The 25,440-nt window shown below is 42.5% G+C and overlaps 1 protein-coding gene across 1 annotated transcript in view; it reads left to right on the top strand.

Moving 5' to 3' along the window:
* Positions 1-25,440, top strand: part of LOC148518857 (alpha-2-macroglobulin-like protein 1) — a 241,494-nt gene that overhangs the window by 175,831 nt on the left and 40,223 nt on the right. The window contains exons 22-27 of the mRNA XM_088476941.1: positions 4,426-4,486; positions 4,831-4,914; positions 7,143-7,319; positions 13,273-13,354; positions 16,624-16,780; positions 20,341-20,415. Coding sequence (XP_088333067.1) covers positions 4,426-4,486; positions 4,831-4,914; positions 7,143-7,319; positions 13,273-13,354; positions 16,624-16,780; positions 20,341-20,415 — 636 coding nt within the window. The remainder of the gene's footprint in view (positions 1-4,425; positions 4,487-4,830; positions 4,915-7,142; positions 7,320-13,272; positions 13,355-16,623; positions 16,781-20,340; positions 20,416-25,440) is intronic.

Here is a 25,440-nt window from a genome sequence, read left to right as displayed (position 1 = left end):
TCATGGGAACGCCTCCATTTGGGCAGGCAGCCCCCCAGCCTGCCCACCAAAAGGGGCGAGCTGTCACTCAACATCGACAGCTCGCCCCCTTTGGTGCGAGACCCTGAGCGACGGAGTGCCCGTCGCTAGCCGTGTCTCGCGCATGCGCACGACGGAGCCGGCTCCAACGTGCGCATGCACTGTGGGCCACCATTGACCTGGTTGCGAGCACTCAGCGCTTGCGACCGGATCTGAATCAGGCCCACTGTACAGTAAGTGGTAGCGCAGTGTTTTACTCATAAAAAATCTTCTGACACTTAAGTGTTAGCGCAGTGTGTTATTCTTTTCTTATTCATAAAAAATATTGTGATACAGTAGGTAAGTGGTGTCAAACTGAGGCCCTCCAGCTGCTGTGGGACTACATATCCCAGCATGCCCTGCCACAGCTTTAGCATGCCCTAATAGCAAAACACTGGCAGTGCATGTTGGGATGTGTACTTCCACTGCAGCTGTAGGGCCCGAGTTTGACACCACTGCTGTAGGTCATTGATACCGCAGTGTAATATATAAAATTGGTACAAACTTATGTGTGTGCTGTACCCCACTTCATTTGTGTTTGTTGATATGGAGAACGATCAGTTGAGAGGAAAGCAGGAACCAGATACTAGTGCTGGAGCTGCTGCCAGTGCCACCAGTCATGGTGATACTAATCAGTCTACATTGCCTACAAAAGCCGATTCCGAAAGGCATACAGGGCTTAAGTCAGGGCATCTAAAGTCAAAGAACCAATCTTTTACAGTGGTAAAGAAACAAACATCAAAGGGAAAATTAGCTGCAGAAAGACATAAAATTGGTAATATGCCTTTCACCACACAAAGTGGCAAGGAAAGGCTAAGGTCTTCTTCGTGGAATTTGTAGTTCATTTTGATGAACATCATTTTTTTCACATTTTGAGGAAGAAGCCTCCTACACTGATTGCTGACAAGGTTTACAACTGTGCTGAAAACTCTTTCGAAGTACACACTGGAGGGTGGGCAGCTCAAGTAAAACAAAGCCAGTTTGTGCACGGGCCTCCAAATCACCTTTTTTTTCTTCCAGTAGTGAAACGGACTGTCTGACATGCCTATTTGGATGCTATAATTAAAAATAGTCCTCAACTATTCTCTGAATAGTGACCGTATCAGATGGAGTCATGGTAGAGGTCTCATTAATTCTTTTAGACACAACCAGATGTGAAAACTTGGTTGTGTTGACTCACCTGCATCACCAGTGGGTCTATTAGGAAAGTTTAGTGTTTCCTTGGCAGCCACACTTGCTGGAGAAGCTGAAGGAGGAGCCATTGCTGCATCATGTGCCACTTGAGCTGACAATTTGCTTTCCAACAGCTCTTTGCATCTCTTCAGATCTGTGTCCATTGGGAAGAAAGACATGATATATAACTTAAACTTAGGATCCAGCACAGTTGCCAAAATATATTGATCCGATTGGAGGGTCCTGACAACCCTTGGTTCCTGGTGAAGTGAATAAAGGACTTGATCTACAAGTTCAACATACTTTGCAGAATTGCTTTGTTTCAGCTCCTCCTTCAGTTTCTAAAGTTGCTCTTCCAACAGTCTAATTAGGGGAATTACCTGACTCAAGCTGGCAGTATCTGAATTCACTTCACAGGTGACTACTTTGAAGGGTTTCAGCACTTTGCACAACACAGAAATAATTTTCCACTAAGCATTACCCCTCGTCTTCATTGTTCGCTTTGTAGCTTTGGAAGGCTTTTTACTGTTCCTCCATCCATTGAAGCATATAAAGGGTGGAGTTCCACCTTGTAACTACCTCTTGCTTCAGCTGGTGGCAGAGAAAATTCAACATTTCTTGCATGTGCTGCAATCTTCTACATGCGGCTGCTGAATGGCAAAAATGTCCAGAAATTTTTCAGGCCTGAAAGAGCATCTCCTGCATGACCCTGTCATTTTTTAAAAAAAATTTCACCATAAAGTTGATTGTGTGAGAAAAACATAAGACGTGTTGGTATTCACCCAGCTGCAATGCTCCCACAATATTGGTGGAGTTGTCAGAAATCACAAATCCTGAGGAGAGTCCAAGTGGGTGACTTCCCTGAGTTTTTCTAAAAGGTTGTCGGTGGTATACCTCTTAGTGAAACCGGTGATACACAGAGTAGTCTGCCTCTGAATGTGCTGCTGTTTGTTAGTTGCTGCTGTTGGTGCCACTGAAGGCAATACACCCACCCAGAGGACTGTTACAATCATGTAATCTTGTGGAGGATACTAATTCGTTTTTTTTTATGTCCCTGTACAGGCTTGGAATTGCTTTTTTAGTGAAGTGGAATCTAGATGGGATTTGGTAGTGGGGACACAGGACCTCAATTAACTGTACAAAACTAAAACCCACTGCATTATTGGCAGATATTGAATGCACATATAATACCAGCATAGATGTTATGGCGTCAGTGATCCGCTGTGCAACTGTTTGACTGCTGTCATACTTGCTGCCCTTTGCAAAGGATTGTTTAACAGCCAAGTTTTTTATAAACTACTACTAGTAATCTTCCTGGTTCCCTTCTGGTATGAAGATCCACTCCCAGCAGCAGCAGGCGTAGCACTCAAGAATTCTTCTGGGGCAAGGACTAATGATTTAAAAAATTTTTTTTTTTTAAATGCCTCCTCTCCCCTACCCTCCTCCCTCATAAATTTGCTTTGTAATAAAAAAATGTAATTACATTTACTACTAATCAAACCTTCCTTTCCCTGCCTCTAACTACATACATAAACGATTTCCCTCAGGCCTCTTTCAGTAATAAAAACATTTGTTTCCTGATATGCCATGTTGGAAGTTGAACTGACACAGCTGCTACAATCTTTGACATGCAGTTGCTGAATGCCGAAAATGTTTATGGCCACAGACAGCATCTCCTGCATGTCCCTTTAATTTAAAAAAAATATTCTGAACCACCAAGTTGATTTTGTGGGCAAAACAAGGGGCATATTGTTCAGCCATGCTCTCCCCACCTCCCTCATAATTTGCTTTAGAATAAAAAAATTAAATTAAATTTACTATGACTCAACCCTTCCTTTCCCTGCCTTCAACTACATACATACTCCATCTCCCTCAGGTCTCTTGATTAATGAAAACATATTTCCTTATTTGCTGTGTTGGGCGTTGAACTGCCACATGTTTGTGTCGCCCACTGCTGCCACTTAGCTTAGTCAGCCAGTTAGCTTGGTGCTAGTTTTGGGCCTAAACTGGATGAAAACTATATTGTTAGCTGTGAGGTGGTCAAAATTGGCTGGAAATGAGTGGAAATTTATGTTATTGAGGTTAATAATACTGTAGGAACAGAAAAAAAATTATGTGATTTTAACAGTTTTGATACATTTTTGAAAGAAAATACAGATCCAAAACCAAAACACGCAAGGAGTGGTTTTGGCAAAACCAAATCCAGATCCAAAACATGAAGGAGATACAGAACCAAAACCAAAACATGGAGGTCAGCGCACATCCCTACTTCTATCCCCACTGTGCCCTTGAAACTCATGTATCATTACAACAGTTAGCCAACCCCCGTGCTGCTCAGCATTTATTAAAGGATATTCAGAGTAATTAATTATGTATCTGTGTTTGACAATATCACCAATCATTTATAATATATATTCATTTTCCATGTGTTTTTGTAATATTCTGAATACTAAGCCTGATTCAGAGCTCAACGCTATTCCGAAGTTCACGCAGTTGAGTGATTATTGGTGGTGAGCTCCTGCGTCTCAGCTGCATTGCGCATGTCCTGAGAATGAATTACAATTGCACATGCTATGAGGATTCACTAGCAAGTGATTGACAGGAAGAGACCATAATGTGGGTGGTTACGGGGAGTTCTGGCCAAAACGCAGGTGTGTCTGGGCCATTTCCTGAGTGTGTACTAGCCAGCGTATGTGATCTTGCATGCACAAAGCAAACCTCCAGCGTTTCATTTACCACAGTTATACTGAGTGACCATTTACTTACTCAAGCTATCTATGTTTTGAAGATCTGTGTACAATGCTGCGTTTGTGTACGCAGTTGTGGGCAACTATGAGGGCTCCAGTGGGCATCTCAATACAAGATCAGCTGTATGTCATATTTTAGCTACTGCGATCTGTGAGAGTGTGCAACTGTGCATGCTATACTATCCGTCTCTGACTTAGGCCCAATGTTCTTTGAAATTAGAGATATATGCAATTGTAATGTAATTTGTCTCAGTTCTGTGTTTTATTGTGTCATTATTATTAGACTTTCTCATTTAATTTATATTAATATTTGTAGTCTGTTGAACATAAATAACACATTTTCTATAGTAACCATATTATTGGGTACTCTTAAGTTATTATTATTATTATTATTATTATTATTATTATTATTATTATTATTATATATTTTTTTTGTTATTATTCTCAGCCTGGAGGTGTCCTGGAGGAAAAATCTCACAGCTCTCTCCTTTGTATCCAAGAGGGAGAAGGTGAGGCTGCATTCTTCTCCTCTTCCTTCTCCTCTGTCTCCTTCTGTTCCTTCTACTTTTTAATCATCAAATAAATCTAACATTCATACAGTAGTTTCTTTTTTCTAATGTACTCATTGTAAATATATTCCTGGGCATTGATGGCTATGTAATGCAATGTTTAGTTCCACTGTCTATTTAGAGATGTCTGGGGTTATTTATCAATCAGCTGTTTGACAATGTGTATTGCTTTAAAATAAAAATCACCAGAATTATGATTCGAAGCCACCTCCAAAAAATACAGAAAATTAGTGGTTTATAAAAGTATTGATTGAGCAATAAACACTTTTGTCTTTATATTCCAGGTGATCTTAAAACAGAGAAGATCTCTCTAAAGGTTCCTGCTAACATTCTGGTGGATTCTGAGAGAGCTCATATAACCGTGTTGGGTAAGTCACATACTGTACTGTACAGATATATTCAGGAAACATCACCAAACTACTGTACATCAGTAATGGGCACAACACTCAAGTGTTTTAGAACTACAGATAAAATTCTACTAAAAGTACTCTAATTATCTCTGTCACCTCCACTTAGCACTTCCAAGGTCATATGTTTTAAGTATTTATTGTAGAAAATCTTCAAACACAGACTTTTTTTTGCAAATTTCCACACATATAAGATATCTGTTACGTTCTGGGTTATTTGTGGACCTGGGGTGGTAGCAGGAGCGATCACAGAAGCAGATTTGTAAATAAAACTAGGATTTTTAATAAGTGCTCGAGTGGACATATAATGTGGCAGTAAATAAAAGTCCAGGAAAATATAAATGTGCACAAGAGTTCTGTGGTGGAAGCAAAAGGGTTAATGTCCAGGTTGAAACAATTAGAGCAGTCCAGGTGTGCAGGTAGTGAAACTGAAAATAAACAAGGCAGGTTTGCAGATAGTGAACTGAAGTGCAGGATGTCAGCAGGCTCAGGCACTCAGGTATGGGCAAGGGTGATGGAGGTAGCGGGGTAGTCCTGTGGGAACTAGGAGCTGACAGGCAGACTGGCAGACAGCGGATTCACAAAACAGGAAAGCACAGAGAACTCCCTCTCAGCTAGGCTGAGATACACGTTACACTGGCAAAGAAGGAAGGCACTGACCCCTCCTAAATACCCCATGCCGTGCTGTTACTGGCCGGAGGGAACATGTGACTCACCAGGATTGGCCAGCCGCATCACATGGCCAGAAGGCAAGACGACAGCGCCCATGCCAAACGGAATGGAGACGCCGCCAGGCCTTACCAGCGCAGAGTGACAACAGGCCCACACAACAACGCGTGCAGCCAAAGCCCCCCGCCAGACACCAGCTCCGCCACCAGACAGCCCGCGCTACAATGACCTCACAGGTAACACTTGCCTAGTGCCATGCTGAAATACCCTGGCCGTGACAATATCCAGTCATTGATTTAAAAGGATTACCACAGCAGATTTGATGTCATATATGGAGGACACTGCATACTATGGTTTTAGAACTAGACTATAGACACTAAGGGGTATATTTATAAAAGGTCGATTTTGATCAAATTGTTTTTGTTTAATCGATTTTCTGTTGATTTAGCAAATCAGAGATTTACTAAGGTCAAAACGGACTGAAATATTGCCCAAAAACCCATTTACTACCAAATTCGAGCCTTGAACCAACAACAATACATTTTACATAGATGACTATAGAATCACCAGATTTATTATGAGTCGGTTTTAAAACTGACCAAAAACAGACACAAAAAACGGCAAACCCGGCCAAAGAATAGACCTGTCAGAGGCAGGCGAATTTGGGAGAAGCAATGCACAACTCACTTTGGTCTGTGCAAGCTTCTTGGTTTAAAAGTAAATAAAGAGTTAAAAAGTAAAAAAAACCACCGTTAAGTGTTTTGGTTTTGGATCTGGATTTAAAAAAAAAAATTAAAAATTTTAAACAGTAACTTTTGCAATCCAAAACCCAAAAATCAGATATTAAAATATAAATTCTGAATCGCTGAAAGATTAGAACCTCGACTTGATTTATCCGAATCTCCTCAGGAGATTAGATCTGCGTCTCAGATCTGTCCAGATTTACAAAATTCAGGTTGAATTTGGATTTCTGGAGAACCAAACTGCACATCTCTGATAAAAACATACTATATCTGAATTACTGAGAACAAGGGGAGCTGTAAATTATGCCTACATTGATGTCAACCTTCATTAAGTTACCATTACAATGTCGACATTTTGACAGTGTAGACCTTTCAAATGTCAATATTTTGTCAATGCTGATATTTTCTAGGTCAACATTTTAACTATATCAACATAATGAATGTCAACATTTTAACCATTGATTTTAATGACTGCATAGTGCATACCAAGTATAAGTACAAAACTCAGTAGGTGACTATAACTTAAGTACAAAGATCAAAATATTACAGTAACATCACACAATAGGTTAAAGACAAGGGGCATACAAGATGACAAAGTGACATAGATGATAAGTGCAAGTTAGCAGAATAAAAATGAATGAATACCATTTTAATAACATTGCATGGCAGACATAAGAATTTGGCAAATATAATTTTTAAATCTGTCACTTTCTATAATACTGTATTTAATTTTTCAGTTACCCGGCATAATGTTCGCCTTGTTTTGTTACCTTACAGGAGATCTGATGGGTACAGCTATGCAGAACCTGGATCGTCTCCTGGCCATGCCATATGGATGTGGAGAGCAGAACATGGTTCTATTTTCCCCTAATATCTTTATCCTGCAGTATCTGGAGAAGACTCATCAGCTGAACAATGAAATCAAGAGCAAAGCCAACAAGTTCCTTGAGAGCGGTGAGAGATGCTGCATTTATCTATTTCATGTTTTATAATTACTTACTATAAAAAAAATTTTCTTTAACTATTCCAACACTTTTTTTTAATAAACCGCATACTGTATGGACTTATGAGTTCCAAACAGTTCAATTTAAACACAACCAGTATAACCAGACATCTCTTACCCCACTAAAATAAAAACACCACAGTTGATATGGTGATTCATTTATTAATGGCAATTAAATAACGCAGGGAAAATATTCACGACCTTCTGCACAATAGAAAGTAATTGTGCCGATGTGTCCTCTTACAATGTGGCTTCAGTTGTGCCAAACAGTCCTTCTTGGCCCATCAGGTGCCAGGCAACTTGGCAGTGACGAACATCTTTCTCGCTCAAAATCTGCATCTCATTCGCATAAATTATACACATGGAAGAGAGAAGACTACTTTGCTAGATTACACTTATCAATTCGATGTGTCACCCGCGCACGCAGGGGGGGTTTCCGAGTACCTAGAAACCCCCCTTGGCCGCCGCTCTATTAGCGCACAGAGAAGGAGCAGCCGGCTTTTTACACTGGCTGGGGCTGGGCTGGGATGGCTGATTGAAGGGGGAGCTGCAGCTGCAGTGCGCAGCTCCTCCCAGGCTGTTCCGACGATGGTGCATTGTGAGAGGCTGAATGATGAGCTGCCGCCCAGTGCTTTACTCACTGTATCCGTGGCACTTTCCCCCAGCGCCCCACAGGTGTGTGTACTACATGTGGGGATGCGCGGCAGAGGAAAGGAGGTGCCGGCGGGGATGTGTATGTGGTGCCTTGCCAGGGCAGGGTGGTTAGCAGCGGGGTTTCCATGGTGATACCCCGCCGCTAAGCTCTCATTCGGGAAGTACCGTTCTATAGAACGGTACTAAGTTCGTGGATCGCGTTTTCGTTTTTTTTTTTTGCCAAGTCCGGGGATGCCTACTTTGGAACGAAGAGGACAGAACCTCGCATAGGAGATGGTGAGTATGTTTTTTTTCACAGGTCCCCTAGGGATACTTTACCGGATAAGTGGACCGATGCTACAGGTTACATAGGTGAGTATGTGTACATGTGTGTGTGTGTGTGTGTATGTATGTTTAATAAACTTATACTGTCACGGTGTGTGTGTCCTGTGTTTTTTTTTTTTACAGGTGAACTGCAGGCACTAGTGGGCCCTTAATGCCCTGCATGCTGGTACTTGTGGTTCTCCAAGTACCAGCATGCGGGGCAGGCTAGCTGGGACTTGCAGTTCTACTTGTAAAGACAATGTTTGATATTCTTTATTTACACCACACCACACCACACAATCAACCCGCCACCCACCGCCACCAGGGGTGGCGGGGATAGCCACGGGCTATCAGCCTGGGCCTGGGGTGCCCTGGAGAGGGTGACCCCTTTATTGGGGGGTTCCCCAGCTCTCCAGGGATCCCCGGCCTGGGCTGACTAGCGGTCAGGGCTGATGCTGCGGCTGGGGGGCCCGGTGAAAGGGCTCCCCTGGCTGTGGCATCAGCCCCCCGCTTGAAAAAGTCCAGTGCTGGTTCTGGAACATACAGGGGAACCCTACTAATTTTTTTCCCCTGTATTTCCAGAACCAGGACCGGATCAGAGCCCAGAGCTGGTTGCACAGAATACGGGGGACCCCTACGTCGTTTGTCCCCCGTATTTTGGCAACCAGCGCTTGTTCTGACTAGCCCAGTGCTGGTTGTGCTTAAGTACAGGGGACCCCTACGTCGTTTGTCCCCTGTATTTAAGCACACCCAGCACTGGGTTACTAATGCCCGGTGCTGGTCGCTCTTTTTTGGGGGGGTGCACGCCATTTTTTTTTTTTTCACACAGGTTTTTTTTTTTTTTTTACCACAGCAGCACAGACGGGTCTCACGGACCTGTCATTGCTCTGTGCCAATCACACAGATGCATGTAGCACGGATGTCCCGGGTTCGTGCTACATGCAAATGGGCACCATAACGCTGATTGGCTTCCTGTCTGCCACTGCAGTGCCACTCCTAGATGGGCCACGTGTTTGTGCCGTCCACTTGTGTCGCTTAGCATAGTCATCCAGCTGCCTCGGTGCAACCTTTTGGCCTAAAAACAATATTGTGAGGTGTGAGGTGTTCAGAATAGAGTGGAAATGAGTGGAAATTAATGTTATTGGGGTTATTAATAGCGTAGGAATAAAAAAGGCCCATTTTATGTGATTTTAGCGTTTTTTTTTATTTTTTAAGAAAAAATCCAGATCCAAAACACAAAACCCAGAACCCAAAACACGGAAGGGTGGTTTTGGCAAAACCAATCCAGATCCAAAATACGAAGAAAGATCCAGATCCAAAACCAAAACACAAAATACGGAAAGTGGCTGGTGCACACCCCTAATATATATATATATATATATATATATATATATATATGTATATATATCTGTTTATATATGGTACTTCTGTACTTTACGGAGAAAGTTGTACCCTTGCGGGCTCACTGTGCTCGCCATGCATCGGGCTTGGTGGCTCGCTACGCTTGCCGCATGGTTATATTCCCTCTCCATGCCCACTTGGATGGTAGGAAATGACGCTGGACATTTAATAAGGTAATGAGTCTGTAAAGTACACAAGTACCAATGCTCCGGCATTCCAGCACTCAGGAGCTCATTCTGACCCACTCGCTAAGGCCCGCTCACTCACTGGGAGCGATTTTCGCACATCTGCGTATGCGTATAATTCACAGTGCGTGTGCGCAAGTCATTCGTTGCGATCTGATTTTGGTAGCTCGCAATCCACTATCAGGTCGCTGCTTTGAGTGACAGATAGTGCCGTTTGTGGGTGGTAACAGGGGAAGGTGCTTGTGAACGGGGGAGTGGATGTGCGAACGCAGGCGTGTCAGACTGCCAAAATGCAGTTTAAAGGGCGTGCATAATTTATAAAGTAGCGTCATGGTACACGTCACCTGAATGTATTTCAACCAGCACTGATCGCAGTGCTTGCGGCAGGCTAAAGCAACCCCAAGGGCTGCGAGTAGCTCCGATGGCTCTCAATGGTCCCGATTAATCCTTCATTTTCCGGAGATGACGTCTATTGTGAGTGGCAAGGGGGCATCTGTAGACACTAGGTCGACCTACAATAAAATCCCTCTGGTGAGGGTATTGCATTTATTCGTCTCCGAGTGCCGCCTTGACATTGTTATTTATATATATATATATATATATATATATATATTTCAATCTCATTCAGTTGGGAAACCTCCCTTTCAAAATCCTTCGTTTGCCACTGTGTGTGGCATATGTACATCTGTGTTCAAATGAGTCTGAATCTGAAGTGCTACAATACAGCGCCCGGAGGGAATCGGTATGAAATACTGACATTGTTGGTGGTCTATTTGACTAACAAAACAGGCTACTTTTGTTATTTTTTGTTGGCATACTGTGTACAACATAAATATCTACTTGCAATATTGATGGATCCTGACATTTGGCAATGACTTCTAGATGTCCAAGAAATTTGTCCTGGTCTGCTTTAATGTATGTAACTGTGTGCCACTCCTTGCACACAGTTACTTGATATTAGTGTTGTACTGCATGGGATATCTGGCCTCCTCCATATGATGACCACTTCTTAGCAGTGTCATACGTGTTATTTTGTGGGCCCATAGCATTTCATTCCCAGTGGACCATTCATGCCCCATTCCGACACTCACAATGCCACTTCTGTTGATGACCACCTCTACCCAATATCTAACCACACCCTTTAAATGAGCTTCTGCCATTTTAATTCACTGGAGATCCCGTCATGCCCAAATTTGAAGCTGAGCTTATGCTAATACTGTATTCATTAATATAATAATATTATTATATTGCTGAAAGGGCCAATAAAATGTATTTATGAGAGAAACACTATTTTATGATTTGGACACTATTTCTAGTGACAAAAAATTGTTTCGGGGGGAGGTGGCTGGCGTAGGCAAGTCAGTCAAATTACTAGATCATATAACGGGTTGGGTACGGGATACTTATCATGCCAGTGGTTGGGATTGTGAAGCCAGGATCCTGACTGCTGTTGGGATTCTGGTGCCGGGATTGTGACCACTGGCATCCTCATATAACAGAAAAAAGTATGTATTCATGAAATAAACTGGTTGTAAATAAATAAATTGATGTAAAACTAATGTATAATGTATAGGTGTGAAAATAATAGTAATTTATTGAATTAAAATAATATTGATTATGATATAAAAATAATGAATACTTGTGTACTAAAATAAACAAATATTTAAATCAAACATATAAAGCTCATAGAAACATCATTTATATGCAATGTATAAAGAAGAAAACATTTTATTTAATGAATGTGAAAATAATAAATAGAGGTACCTAAATGAGCTGTATTATCTCAACAGAGGTAAATCTCTCTTGAACAATTAGGTTGTTTATTACTAGTTCTAGTAGTAGGTGAGAGTTACCAGTCCATGGAATAGTCCACATGGACTCTACAGGTGAATCCAGATAGATAGTAGCCTTTACCTGCAGCCTCTGCAGTCCCATTGGTGAAGCAGTAATCTATGTCCCTAAACTGGACCAGTGGATGAGGTCAGCTGTAATTGTGGGTGAGAGTTACCAGTCAATGGAATGCTCCATGTGGGCTCAAGAGGTAAATCTGGGTAAGTGGTAGCCTTTGCCTGCAGACTGTGCAGTACCATGGGGGAGCGGCAAGAATGTCCCAGAGCTGCAGCCAGTAGTTGAAGACTGTAGTATTGGTAACAACTGGTGAGAGTAGACAAACATGGATCTCTTGGATGATATCAGGTAATATTGGCAGTGTTCAATGTGTCCATGTCACCTTAGTAATGAGCAGGAGTAAGAAAGTCTTTTGAGTCTTTTTACATACCCCAAATGCTGGAAAGCCTAACGCATTTCAATATTGATCAGACTCAAGAAACAATATTGTTTCCCCTGTCATAAACAAATTTTGATTGGCCCTATTAGCAATCATTTACTATTGTAAACTTAATATAATAAATCATTTTGGTCTATTAATCAATAACTCAATAATATTGCCCCCCCAAAAAAATTACTATATAATGTTTCTCCCATATGATGATAATTAGGACATTATTTACACATTATTATATATATAATTGCACACAAATTAAATGTGTTTTGCCTCCACAACTCATCTTCCAACTGGCCTCATAGCTTTATGGCAGATTTGTGTCTGTTTTGCAGAGGATTTGTGGCTGTTTGGGTGAAAGCCTCCATTTCTAAAGCCTAGGCATTGACACTGGTTTTACCTTTGAGATAAAAACAGTCCTTTAGTAAATGCAATGCTTTGGAGCTGTAAACCACAGACGTTCAATAGCGAATTCAAAAAGCAGTCCAAAGAAATCTTAGTAAATGTATCCCTTAGTCATTTGTCTTCCTTGGATACAAGGGAGCTATTGGCCAGATCCAGAGACGTACACTTAGCCGATGGTTAATGTACAGTACATCGCCGATGTTTGTGGGTCTGAGCAGACACAGGACCTGTTCTGCGCATTTGGGGGGTGCAATGGGGGTGGTGACCGGAATCATTCTTCAAAATGGGGGGCATGTCACATCCATTTTGGAGATGTGCCCAGGTTCTCCATTGGTGGATGCAGACTTCTTGGACCCAGCTGTCAATGTCCGTTGGCCAGGCTGAGTAATTCTCGGCCTACGCAGCAGTCTGGATGACGTAAGTAAAGATACAGTACGTTATTGAAATACGAGTCCATGTTATAAGTCCTTGCCTTCTAGCTCTGAGTGGTCATATTCTAGACATTTATAAAGTTATTCCAAGGATTAGAATTGCTGAAAGTCATAGAGCTTTAAAAATGACATCATATCATTAGTGTCTATATTGTTGGTTTGAGAGTTTGTTCATAACTATTTGGCTTTTTATTTCATGCTTTCTGAATGGAAACTTAGACTTTTTTTCTGTAATTTTCCACAGGGTATCAGAGACAGCTGACATACAAACGTGATGATGGGTCATATAGCGCTTTTGGAAAGAGGGACCCAGAAGGTAACACCTGGTAAGTGACTTTGCCTAAGATAGCAGTGCAGGTATCAGTAACTGTATAATGGGTTATTGTCAGCATCCAAACCGGTATATACAGTATATATGCTAATGAAATTAATCTTCCGAATCAGATTTCTGATTTTCTAATTTATAATGGAATACAAACAGTTTATTCTTCATAGTACTATTATTATGGGGAGCTAATATATATCTCCACTTGAGACAGCAATATTTAAATATTTAGAATATGTTTTCTTCCTAGGCTATACCATTTGCTAATGTCAAAGCTAACTAGCAGCTTATAGTATACAGTATATGAAAATAACATTTATTAAGACAATCTCTAACACATAATACAATACTGCTCAAATACTTAAAAAAAAAACCTTTTTACACACATTGCTATGTGATGGAGCTACTGATCAGACATGTTTCTTCTCAGATTTTAACTTTTACACACTTTGCTAGATGATGCAGCTACTGACCAGATATTTGCCTTTCTGCTCACAAACATTTGCATATGCATTAGTGTTGCAGCTCTCAAGCCTGTAAACTGCAGATTACTACACCTTGCGATTGGGGAGGCATGGCTAAAACAAGGGGCATTGCCATGCCTGCTTGAAGAAAAAAAAAGGGAACTACTTTGTGCTGCATTCTGAGCATAGGGGTATTTTCCCCACTACATTGCTGGCCCAGGACCTTACCAAGTCCCTTAGACAAGCCTGTGCCCAGTTAATTAGTACCTCCACCCCCCCTGATCATATTAAATACCTGCAGTATATGATGAGCCACTGAATTATATGCTCTCTGTCTATCTCATGAGAGCACACTTTGGAATACACTTAATAAATGGCAGCTTGGTTCTGGCCACAGGATTTAAAAGGGCAATAATAGTAAATTTAAAAGAATCCTGGATTTACGTTTAATATTTTTATCCTTTTAAATCCCATGGCTAGAACTGCCAATAAACTGTGGCATTGGAAAGCTGCTGCTTAGTTAATATAACCCTTGGTCTCAACTGCAAACAGTGGCTATTAGTCTGATCTAAACTCCGATTTCCAAGCAACCCCCAAAACTCATCTACTGCAAATGTATAAATTAGCTTTATGACCTCCTCCATACACACACACGCACACCTACACACACACACACCTACCTTATATATTGATATACAAGTACCCACAAGTCACACAGTCCACTTGTTCTATAACCAATACATCTCCTGTCAACTTTTATTCTTAATTCTATAAGTATAGGTTGAGCAGTCTTTCCTTCAGTATTCAACTCACCTATTACTTAGTTTGCTATCACATATTTTCCATTGGAGTAAATAGGGGTTAGCTGTGAATTGATGTTACAGCTACAATATGGTGTCATGCAGAAATGTCTTTACATTTTGTTGGACGGTTCACTAAAACCAGTTTTAAAGCCCTCTGGCCAGGGGCATATTAAGAGAGAAGGGGGCCCCTGTGCAGTCTCCATCCGGGGCCCCCTCCTTCCTGCTCGGTGGCCGGCAGCAGACTGAGCACAGCAGATTCCAGGCACTAGAGTAGACTCTAGTGCTATGCCGGAGTCTCATGCGCAGGTCACCGGGATGTCCTGGAAATGCCCAGCACTGCATCAGTTGTAATCTGACATCTCATGAGTCAGTTTGAACACCAACTAGGGTGCTCACAGCAAGGTGACATGAATTATTGGAGTACGAACAGGGCATGATAGTGGGTGCCCGATGGATGGGACATTCCATTTCTGAAGTTGTGTGGACATTCAACATTTCTCGACCAATGGTTTATCATGTGTACCAAGAATACCTCATGGAAGGCACTACCACCCAAAGTGGACAGCGCAGTGGCTGACCATGGGTGCTTAATGGTCATGACCAGCAAAATTGTCTGTGCTCAAATCACATTCACATACAATGCAGAAGGTACCAGATGCCTATCCAGCAGGTCAGTGAAACGTTCTTTAGCTTCCTTGGGATATGGGAGCAGAAGACCCACTAGAGTACCCCTATTAACATTACAACGCTGGACACAGCACCTCACCTGGATTTGTGACATTGCTTATTGAACTCTGGAGGACTCGCAACATGTGGCGTGGTCCGATGAGTCACAGTTCCAGTTGTTTTGGGCTAATGGTAAGGTATGGGTGTGGGGTAGACCCCATGAGGCCATGGACCGTAGTTGTCAACAAGGTACCATGCAGGCTGGTTCCATAATGGTTTGAGGTGTGTTCATGTGGCATAGGTTGGGTCTCCTGGTCCTCCTGAGCAGGTCATTGACCGGTAACCACTACATTGCATTGATTGATGACCATTTGCTGTCCTCCATAGATGTCATGTACCCCCACAACAATGGAATATTCCAGCAGGAAAATGCACCATGTTATTGGTCCCAAGTTGTCCAGCGTTGGTTCAAGGAGCATTCTGGAGAGCTCAGACGAATGGTGTGGCCACCATGTTTGCCCAACCTGAACCAAATACAGCATTTATGGGACATGGTGGAGAGGTCCTATCGCACCCAAGATCTTACACCTACAAATATTAGGTGCTGTGGAAAGCACTAGAAGGAGCCCTACACGATACTAGGCACCTATCCCATGACTTTTGGCACTTCAGTGTACTGTATATTGTGACTGGATATAGGCAATTGCAAGCTAGAACCCTTTATCTGAACAAATGGTTGTATCTTACAGTTGGTATCTTTGCATACTGCCTACTGCCATTAGGTAAAGAAATAGACAAATAAATGGTTCCTCTTTAAATTCTCTAGCACTAAGCCAGTATACCAGTATATTACTGTTGCCATTCCAGCCATCAAAAACATGACAATATCCGTACAACTAAGTTTAGCATTGATAATACTAAAGGTGTGTATCCACTAGGCAATTAAACAGGCCGATTGAACGATAACAACATCATTATCTTTCAATCGGTTGCTAATTGACCGCAAATGCGCGTGCCCGTTAGTCATTTTTGACATCTATCATCTGGTCAACCTGACGATCACACCAGGTTCAGCTTGTACGGGGATGATGGATGTGCCTACACTGAACGACTCAACGTTCAGTGTAGGCTCATCACAGTCTGTGAAACGAAAGCGTGATTACAATGTCGTAATCGTGCTCTTGTTTCACAGTGGGGAAGTGGATACGCACCTTAAGACATAAATTCATACAGAGTGCTATACTGGTGGACACCACAAAATAAATTGTAACTGTTTTTGCCTTTTTTAATATTAGTATAGAGAAATGTCTCTTAATGTATCCATTATTTTCCCACAGGCTGACTGCATTTGTATTGAAGTCTTTCAACAAAGCTCGGCCTTATATCTTCATAGATGAGAGACACCTGAATGACTCCTTCACCTGGCTGAAAAATAATCGCCAAGATACCGGCTGCTTCCGCAGTGTGGGGAGGCTTTTCAATAATGCTATGAAGGTGCATTAAGTGTACAATAATTGTGCTAGAGGTGATAAATGCTTCATTATTTTTATTGCACTTCAGGTCTGATTCTGAGTCACATAGAAAGTGGTTGTCTTTGCGTGTTCTGTCATCGGTGAATACAGATTTACTACCTTATGCTAATGCGAGAATCCATATTGCTAATGCGAGTTTACAACTACAACTTCAAGCTGCAACTCCCACTGTTCTTCTGTTCACAGCCTCATCATTAGTATCCGCACTTACAACAGCCCTATGCTACGTGTAAGAGATCCATCAGAGACAGGCTTCCCTTCCCTGTACGCATGACTCTTAATAGCATAGAAATGTAACCACCAGGGAAGTGCAGTCAGGGTAGGAAGGGGAGGCAGAGACTTCCTTGCCATACTCCTGAGATTTGATATAAAAATTATTAGAATAATACAAAGAATATATTTATAACTTAGACACATATTCTTTGTTTATTGTAATCATTTCTATAGTTAACACTTCTCAGCTTTGTGGAGCTCCCTGAGACTGCAGGGAGATGAGATATGAGGCAGGAACAGCTCAGCCTCTCTTCTGTATAATCAAACACTGCTTGCAGAGTTGGGGGTGGGGCCACACCACAGGCAATAAGCTGCACAGAAAGAGAGCTACTAGCGGCATACTGCTAAATATGGGAGGCGTGTCTTGAGCACTGATGACACCTTGGATGTGTCTTGTGACCAGCAAGTGCACTGCATTGTTTAGAGATCGGAGCTAGGAGAGGGTCATGTAACAGGAAGCACCATGCACTGTTTAGAGAAGGGTTGCAGCAGCAGCAAGAGAAGACACAATGATGCAGCTAGAGGAATCAGTTGACAATGAAGAGTTACAGTACAGTGAGTAATGGGTGAGACAAGCTCCCAGTACTCAGACCCATCTCCATGTGTGCCTCCCCAGCCATTGACCTCACTGCATGTCACTGCTAACCACCAGGGAGTTGCAGTCAGGATAGGCAGGGGAGGCAGTCTCCCCTTTCATACTCCCTCCCCTATCATACTCCCTGTCATGCTCCAGAGTTTTGATATAAAAACTGTGTTTTTATACATGTGTGCCTCCCCAGCCATTGACTTCACCGCACGTCACTGCTAACCACACACCCATGACACCACCATGAAACTCCCTTTACAGTCCCACAAGATGGATCTCTTTGTGCATTCTCTCAAAAAAGCCCATTTGCCAACCAGCAATGACCATTTCATGAAAATTGAGATCCAGCAAAGACCTGCCTGACTTAGACTTGTTGGATGAGGAGCCCTCTGGCATTGCCTCCATCCATGCTGCAGACAGATAACTGAACCCATGGTCTCTAGGACCTCTCAGAGTTTAGCAAAGGATCCGACCTCTGACTTGCGTTACTACACATCCTCGACGTCTCTTCACATCTTTCTCCCTGGTGTTCCTCATAGACAGGCACAACTCTGAGACTCTCCATCAGTTTGCTGTGTGCAAAGCCTGTATTGTACTACATCGATAGTGCTATAGTGAAGGGGCAAAGTCCTAACATCTGGTGCTTTTTTCACCCCGACCCACAGCGCACTACAATGCTCAGCAATACACATAAGCTTCAGGCTGCTTCTACACTGCTGTTATACCTGCTATATCCCACTGTCTTAGCTACTTGTTGTTCTACCTGGTACAATAAACCTAAGATGGACTTACCACCACCAGCACACATCTAACATCATATATGTACTCTGGCCAAGTGTATTTCGACCTGCTTGGCAATCTGTCTGGATAATAAATATATCTAACATCATTCCATTGCACCCCACATTTATAGGCTATTCAACCAACAGGTAATGTGTCCAGGACACAGTCCAGCAGCCATAAGTTATTAGTTTATGGTCCCATTACATCAACTCTGCTAACTAGTCCCTGTTCCACCGACGGCCACCGAGATTAGTTCTGCACATACATGGCGCCATATTGCCACTGTACAAGAGTGACACAGTGGGAGACAATGTCTCCCAGTAAGCTCCATTAGAGACCTACCAATATCCATGGTATTACTGCTGTTCCAGGATCCTGCTCTGCCACCCACTAGAGCAGGATACACTCACCGGCTGTTTAGCTGTATCACACCTCGCTCTGCTCCATATCAATCAGTATATCACAGTGAGTACGGCTGCACATCACCTATCTCCAAATAAACCGTCCAACTAGTTACGCAACTGGGCTGTCTGTAGCATTAAGGCAGCTGTAGGTCTGTACATAGCTTTGCCATACCACCACACCTGTACACACGTATTTACAACACAAAGGGCTCAATTCAATTCAATGCAAATGGAAAGGAGCTGCCGGAGCTATTCAATTCAGTGCGCTGTTAAGCCCGACTGAAGGATCTCTCCTCGCACCCCTCCTGGGGTGCAAGCAGAAATACGACAAAAAACTTTTGGCACGATGCCATTTTAAGCAGCGGAAAAAGCTTTACGCCAGGCACTTAAGTGGGAGAATGCTGGTTCTTGCGACTAAACACCATGTTTAATGCGCAAGAACAAGCATTTTCTGACATACAGTAACAGCGTGCTGAATTGAATAACTCTGGGAGCTCCATCCCGGTGCTATTCAATTCAGGTTGAATTGAATTGAGCCTAAAATGTGTTCATTGGGATTCTGCGCATGCGCTGTATGGTAAAGGTTCTGTCAACAGAAATACTGCTGACTCACAATCAGGCTTTTAGTGATTTAATACTTGAAAATAGTGTAGAAAAGTGTAAATGTTAAGACATAAAACAAGAAAATAACACAGCAACTCTATCACTTTTGGTCTACTTAAATAGTTAAGCAGAAATTCCCATATTGAAGTGCCATGTTACCAGTGCAAAGAGCAACAAGAAAAATATTGGACCACTGCATTTGGGGGTGTGTTACTGTAGCCATCCCCCGTCATGACTATATATATCTTGTGCCACTTGAAAGGGTTGTGAGAAAATGAACTTTGGGGTACTGCTATACCCACTAGGGAGGCATGGGTCCCCTCACCATTTCTCAGCATACCATGAGTGGGGTTCTTCCATGACATTAGTGTAAACCAATTTTGCTCTAACTGTATACACTATATACATATACACAGGAAAAGCATATTTTAAATACCAACCACATATGAAAAGTAATAACTTTTGAAAAAAAAATTAATTACATTTCTGTACCATCTATTGGCCACAAATAGTACTGCAGCTCCTGTAATACTTAAAATACCCTGTGAAAAGTACCCTTGGATGCAATAAGGAAAAAACTAATTGAGTAACATGGGTTGGAGAGAATGAATGATCATGGTTGGTCAATGAATGCCAAATATATGATTTATAATGATCAGGAACTTCTCAGTGTAAAGGAATATCTGTGACCCTTCCTTGAGACAAAAAACCCTGTATAGCACATTTCAGGATATATGATAGCCTCCACATGTGCAATATTCATTAACAAAAACATAGTAGTTAAGAGCAAATTATTTTTGGATGCAATTCTTTCTTAACATGACAATACATGGAGATGTTTTAGATATTTAGTTCATTATCTCTACATTACAGGGAGGAGTAGACGATGAAACATCACTCTCAGCTTATGTTACAATAGCTCTACTGGAGGCCGGTGTATCTCTAACGGTAAGTGGTTAAGGTCTCTATTAAACATATAAACAAAAAACATGCGATTACATTGTACAATAGTAGTAATAAAAAAGATTAAGTGGGCAATTCAATTCTCTACGTTGTGCAGCAGAGAGCTTCTGGAATGGTCCTTAAGGGCACTATGCACATTTTTCTGTGCATCCCAAAGAGGTGTGCAGGAAAATTAATGGTAATTTGGTAATGTGCCCAGCCAGACATCCCTGGAGAGAATTACATTTATCTCTATGGGGCATATTTATCTCAATTTTGAAGTGGATGTGATTAATATTCTTTGCATAAATTCACACCGTGAAAATCAATATTAACCAATAATCTCTTACCGTTAGATGGGTTCTGCAAGGAACTGGAAGAACAGTGATAGATTATGCTATCATTCTGCTTCCTGGTTTGGCATCTGTGGGCTTACTGTGCATGTGCTACCCTTGGCTGGAGCATACGTCAGTGAGTTGAAGCGAAGATTGATCTGGAGGATCCCTCTCCAAAAAAATCCATCTTACAGTAGCTTATAGGCTGCTATAGGCTAACGTGATCTGCTGATGGCATCAGCTATCAGGATCAAGCTTCAGAATGCATCACATTCCGGAGCTGAGTGCATAGCAGTCCTCATAGACACGTAAGGGGGCTGCATTTGCGGTCAGAAATTGAGGGACTGTGACAGATATTGGAGTTATCTGCTGTGGTCCCTCCATGGTACATCTGCGAGATACTTAATATTTGCAGGTACCCCTCAAATATGGGTGTTTTGGGATATCCTGCAAATATTAATTAATATTCCCCTATGTGGCTGTTTCCTGAAAATAGTTTACACACTGCTTACAGTAGGCACACATAAAGTAAGTGACTGTGTAATATAGCTAAGAACGAATAGGACACAAGTCCAGGTAAGCCTCTTAGGAGGAATATCTGTTTGGACTTCCAAAGGCCTGGTGTAAAAATACACAATGATGAACAATTAAGGACATATGCAAAATACAATGCCCCTTCCAAAAACATTTTTTATAACAACAATAATCAAAATAATAAGTAAACAATACCAGTGCTATTGGCTTGAATAATTAAGTGACATACACACACAACGATTTAGTAAATGAACGATTTTAGTAAACAATTTTCGTTTATTTTTTCAAGGGAAAAATTAACGAAAATCGTTTACTAAAATAGTTAACTTATTACATGTAATGAACGATTTTATTGAACTACAAACGATTTTTGCATAATAACTTAATGAAAATCGTTGAGTTGGTCAGTCTGACTGAACTACAAACTACAAACGTGAACGCGCATGAACGATAATCGTTCATCGTTTTCACTCAGAAAGTGATTGATTTTTTCAACGATTGAACGATAAACGATATCGTTAACGATAATTGTTCAAAAAATCGTTGTGTGTGTATGCACTTTTACTGTTAAAGCATGGGGACAACAGTCATGGAGTCCTTTGAAAATCGTTACATTGCAGTAATCTGTCATTCTATAGCAGTGATACTATTTACTTACTTTAGAAAGGGACAGGCTGATTTTTACTTACTTAAATCATTGGCCCTCATTCAGAGCCACTCGCTAGCGGCAGTACGCTCGTTCCGAGCGATGTTCGCACATCTGCGCATGCGTACGGATCGTTATACGCATGCGCGAACCAGTCAGTGCGGCCGAAATTCATGTGCTCGCAAAATAGCGAATGCCTGATAATTTGAGTGACAGGATGAGGCGTATGTGGGTGGTAACAGGGGAAGGTGCTTGAAAACGGGGAGTGGAAATCAGAACGCAGGCGTGCTTAAAGGTCAAAACGGGCGTTTTATGGGTGTGCATATTTAAAACAGCAGCGTCATTGACCACGTCACTGGGTTTTTTTTAAGCCAGAACTGTTCGCAAAATTGTGGTAGCAAAAACCAACCACAAGAATAGCGAGCAGTTCATACGCTGGTCGATGTACTCGATTAATCTAATAAATAGCGGACATGACGTATGGTGCGAGCGGCCAGGGGGCGTTTTTAACAAATAAACGAGCGTATGTTTTGCTCGCTCGTTCAGACTTAGAGGTGTGAACAGACTGCAATTTGCGAACGGATCATTTGAATAGCCACCCCTTGTTTTTGAACGAACGACCGCAAATAGCGAACGGCTCTGAATCAGGCCCATTGTCTTTAAATCGGTAAAGATGTGTCACTACTGTAATCTTCTCTTTATTAAGAGTGCATCTTGATGTGACTGCATATTTACACTATATTTTCAGCAGCATGTAGATCGGGGACGGAGAACCTCAGGCCCGGGGGCCGTAGAAGGCAAGAGGAATTATTTAGTCTGGCCCTCAGAGATTTTCTTTGCTAGCCTCATCTGCTTCGCAGGGCTCCTAGAATGGCACCTGCAGCCAGAATATATGCAGCAGTGCCTCCTGGAGCATCCTTAGGACGCTTCAGATGGTCAAATGACTGCCCTTACAGCTCCCCGGAGCATCCTGAGGATGCTCCATGCATTGCTGTTTATCACTGGCAATTGTGGCTCCGCCCATTTGCGATGTCACATGTAGGAGGCGTGACCTGCACCGGGCTCGCAAATAATGTTATATATATCAAAATGGCCCTCGGCGGAAAAAAGGTTCCCCACCCCTGATGTATATGCATTCAACATGAGGTCACAATTGTGCAGTTGTGATTTACACCTATGATCGGATTGTATCCAACTCTTAAGCTGGCCACACACTAGACCAACTTACATCCAACCAGCCAACTTGTTGATTGGTTGGAATGAAAATCTGGTAAGGTATGGGAGTAAATGATGATCAGCAATTTGCTCCTAAATGCCAGAAAACAGATGAAAATGGTCGTCAGACAAGTTTGTTCATTTTCTGGCGTTTGGGAGAAAATTGCTGGTTGTCATTTGCTTTCATTCCTTACCAGATTTTCATTCCAACCAATCAACAAGTTGGCTGGTTGGATGTAAGTGTGGCCAGCTTAAGTTTGTCTCTTTGTTGACAAAATTGACAATGGCACAGAGAGTTGCATACTGTACATTCGGTTCTGGCCTGGGTACTATCTGTGTGCAGTTTGTTTAGCAACTTGAAACAAAAAACCCTGTCAATGCATTTCATAATGACCCAGCTTGTTCAGGACTGATTACGGCATGAAGGAAGTGACATATTTGCGGCCTTCTTGTGGCTGTGTTTATGTCACTAGAGCTATACTTTTGCTTCTGTTTTAACCCACTGAATGCAATATTATATATATATATATTAGGGGTGAGCGGGTTCGGATTTCTGAAATCCGAACCCCCCCGAGCCCCCCCGATCCGAGTCCGATCCGAGTCAGGCTCGACTTTTCCCGCCTGACTCGGATCTGAAATCGAGGCAAAACGTCATCTTCCCGCCTTCCGAGTCTCGCGGGTTTTGGATCCTATATAAGGTACACACGTCGGCGCCATTTTCTCACTCGGCTGTGGACAGTGAAGAGGGAGGGTGGGAGTTAGGGCTGTGTAGTGTAGTGTAGTGTAGTGCTGCTGTTGTCCACTACTTCAAAGTCCATAGGGGCTGGCTGTGTTGTGCTGTGCTGCTGTTGTTAATAGGGGCTGTGTCCACTACTTCAAAGTCCATAGGGGCTGGCTGGACTGTGTTGTGCAGTCAGTTCTCCATAGGGGCTGTGTCCACTCCAAAGTCCTGTGCAGTGTCCCAGTCCTAAAGGAGTGCTGTAGTGTTGTCCAGGGGGTGCTCTGTCCATCAGGGGTGCTCCCCCCAAGTGCTAAAAAAATAATATATTTTCTGTGTTTGTGAATTGTGTGCGCAGTAGCCGCACGTGCATCAACAAAGTAGTGCCAAGCGTGCGCCTGTGTCATAAGTAAAGGGCCGGCTGGCTTGACCGTTAAGGGTGCTGTAACCCCCGAAAGTACACTCCAGTCCAAACCAAAAAAAAAATTATTTTCTGTGTTTGTGAATTGTGTGCGCAGTAGCCGCACGTGCATCAACAAAGTAGTGCCAAGCGTGCGCCTGTGTCATAAGTAAAGGGCCGGCTGGCTTGACCGTTAAGGGTGCTGTAACCCCCGAAAGTACACTCCAGTCCAAACCAAAAACAAAATTATTTTCTGTGTTTGTGAATTGTGTGCGCAGTAGCCGCACGTGCATCAACAAAGTAGTGCCAAGCGTGCGCCTGTGTCATAAGTAAAGGGCCGGCTGGCTTGACCGTTAAGGGTGCTGTAACCCCCGAAAGTACACTCCAGTCCAAACCAAAAAAAAAATTATTTTCTGTGTTTGTGAATTGTGTGCGCAGTAGCCGCACGTGCATCAACAAAGTAGTGCCAAGCGTGCGCCTGTGTCATAAGTAAAGGGCCGGCTGGCTTGACCGTTAAAGGGTGCTGTAACCCCCAAAGTACACTCCAGTCCAAACCAAAAAAAAAATTATTTTCTGTGTTTGTGAATTGTGTGCGCAGTAGCCGCACGTGCATCAACAAAGTAGTGCCAAGCGTGCGCCTGTGTCATAAGTAAAGGGCCGGCTGGCTTGACCGTTAAGGGTACTGTAACCCCCGAAAGTACACTCCAGTCCAAACCAAAAAAAAAATTATTTTCTGTGTTTGTGAATTGTGTGCGCAGTAGCCTCACGTGCATCAACAAAGTAGTGCCAAGCGTGCGCCTGTGTCATAAGTAAAGGGCCGGCTGGCTTGACCGTTAAGGGTGCTGTAACCCCCGAAAGTACACTCCAGTCCAAACCAAAAAAAAAATTATTTTCTGTGTTTGTGAATTGTGTGCGCAGTAGCCGCACGTGCATCAACAAAGTAGTGCCAAGCGTGCGCCTGTGTCATAAGTAAAGGGCCGGCTGGCTTGACCGTTAAAGGGTGCTGTAACCCCCAAAGTACACTCCAGTCCAAACCAAAAAAAAAATTATTTTCTGTGTTTGTGAATTGTGTGCGCAGTAGCCGCACGTGCATCAACAAAGTAGTGCCAAGCGTGCGCCTGTGTCATAAGTAAAGGGCCGGCTGGCTTGACCGTTAAGGGTGCTGTAACCCCCGAAAGTACAC

Source organism: Taudactylus pleione, unplaced genomic scaffold, assembly GCF_031769625.1.
Source record: "Taudactylus pleione unplaced genomic scaffold, aTauple2 ptg000198l, whole genome shotgun sequence".
In the NCBI taxonomy this organism is placed as follows: Eukaryota; Metazoa; Chordata; class Amphibia; order Anura; family Myobatrachidae; genus Taudactylus; species Taudactylus pleione.
Note: the sequence above shows the minus strand (reverse complement) of the source record. Positions and strands in the feature narration are given on the sequence as shown.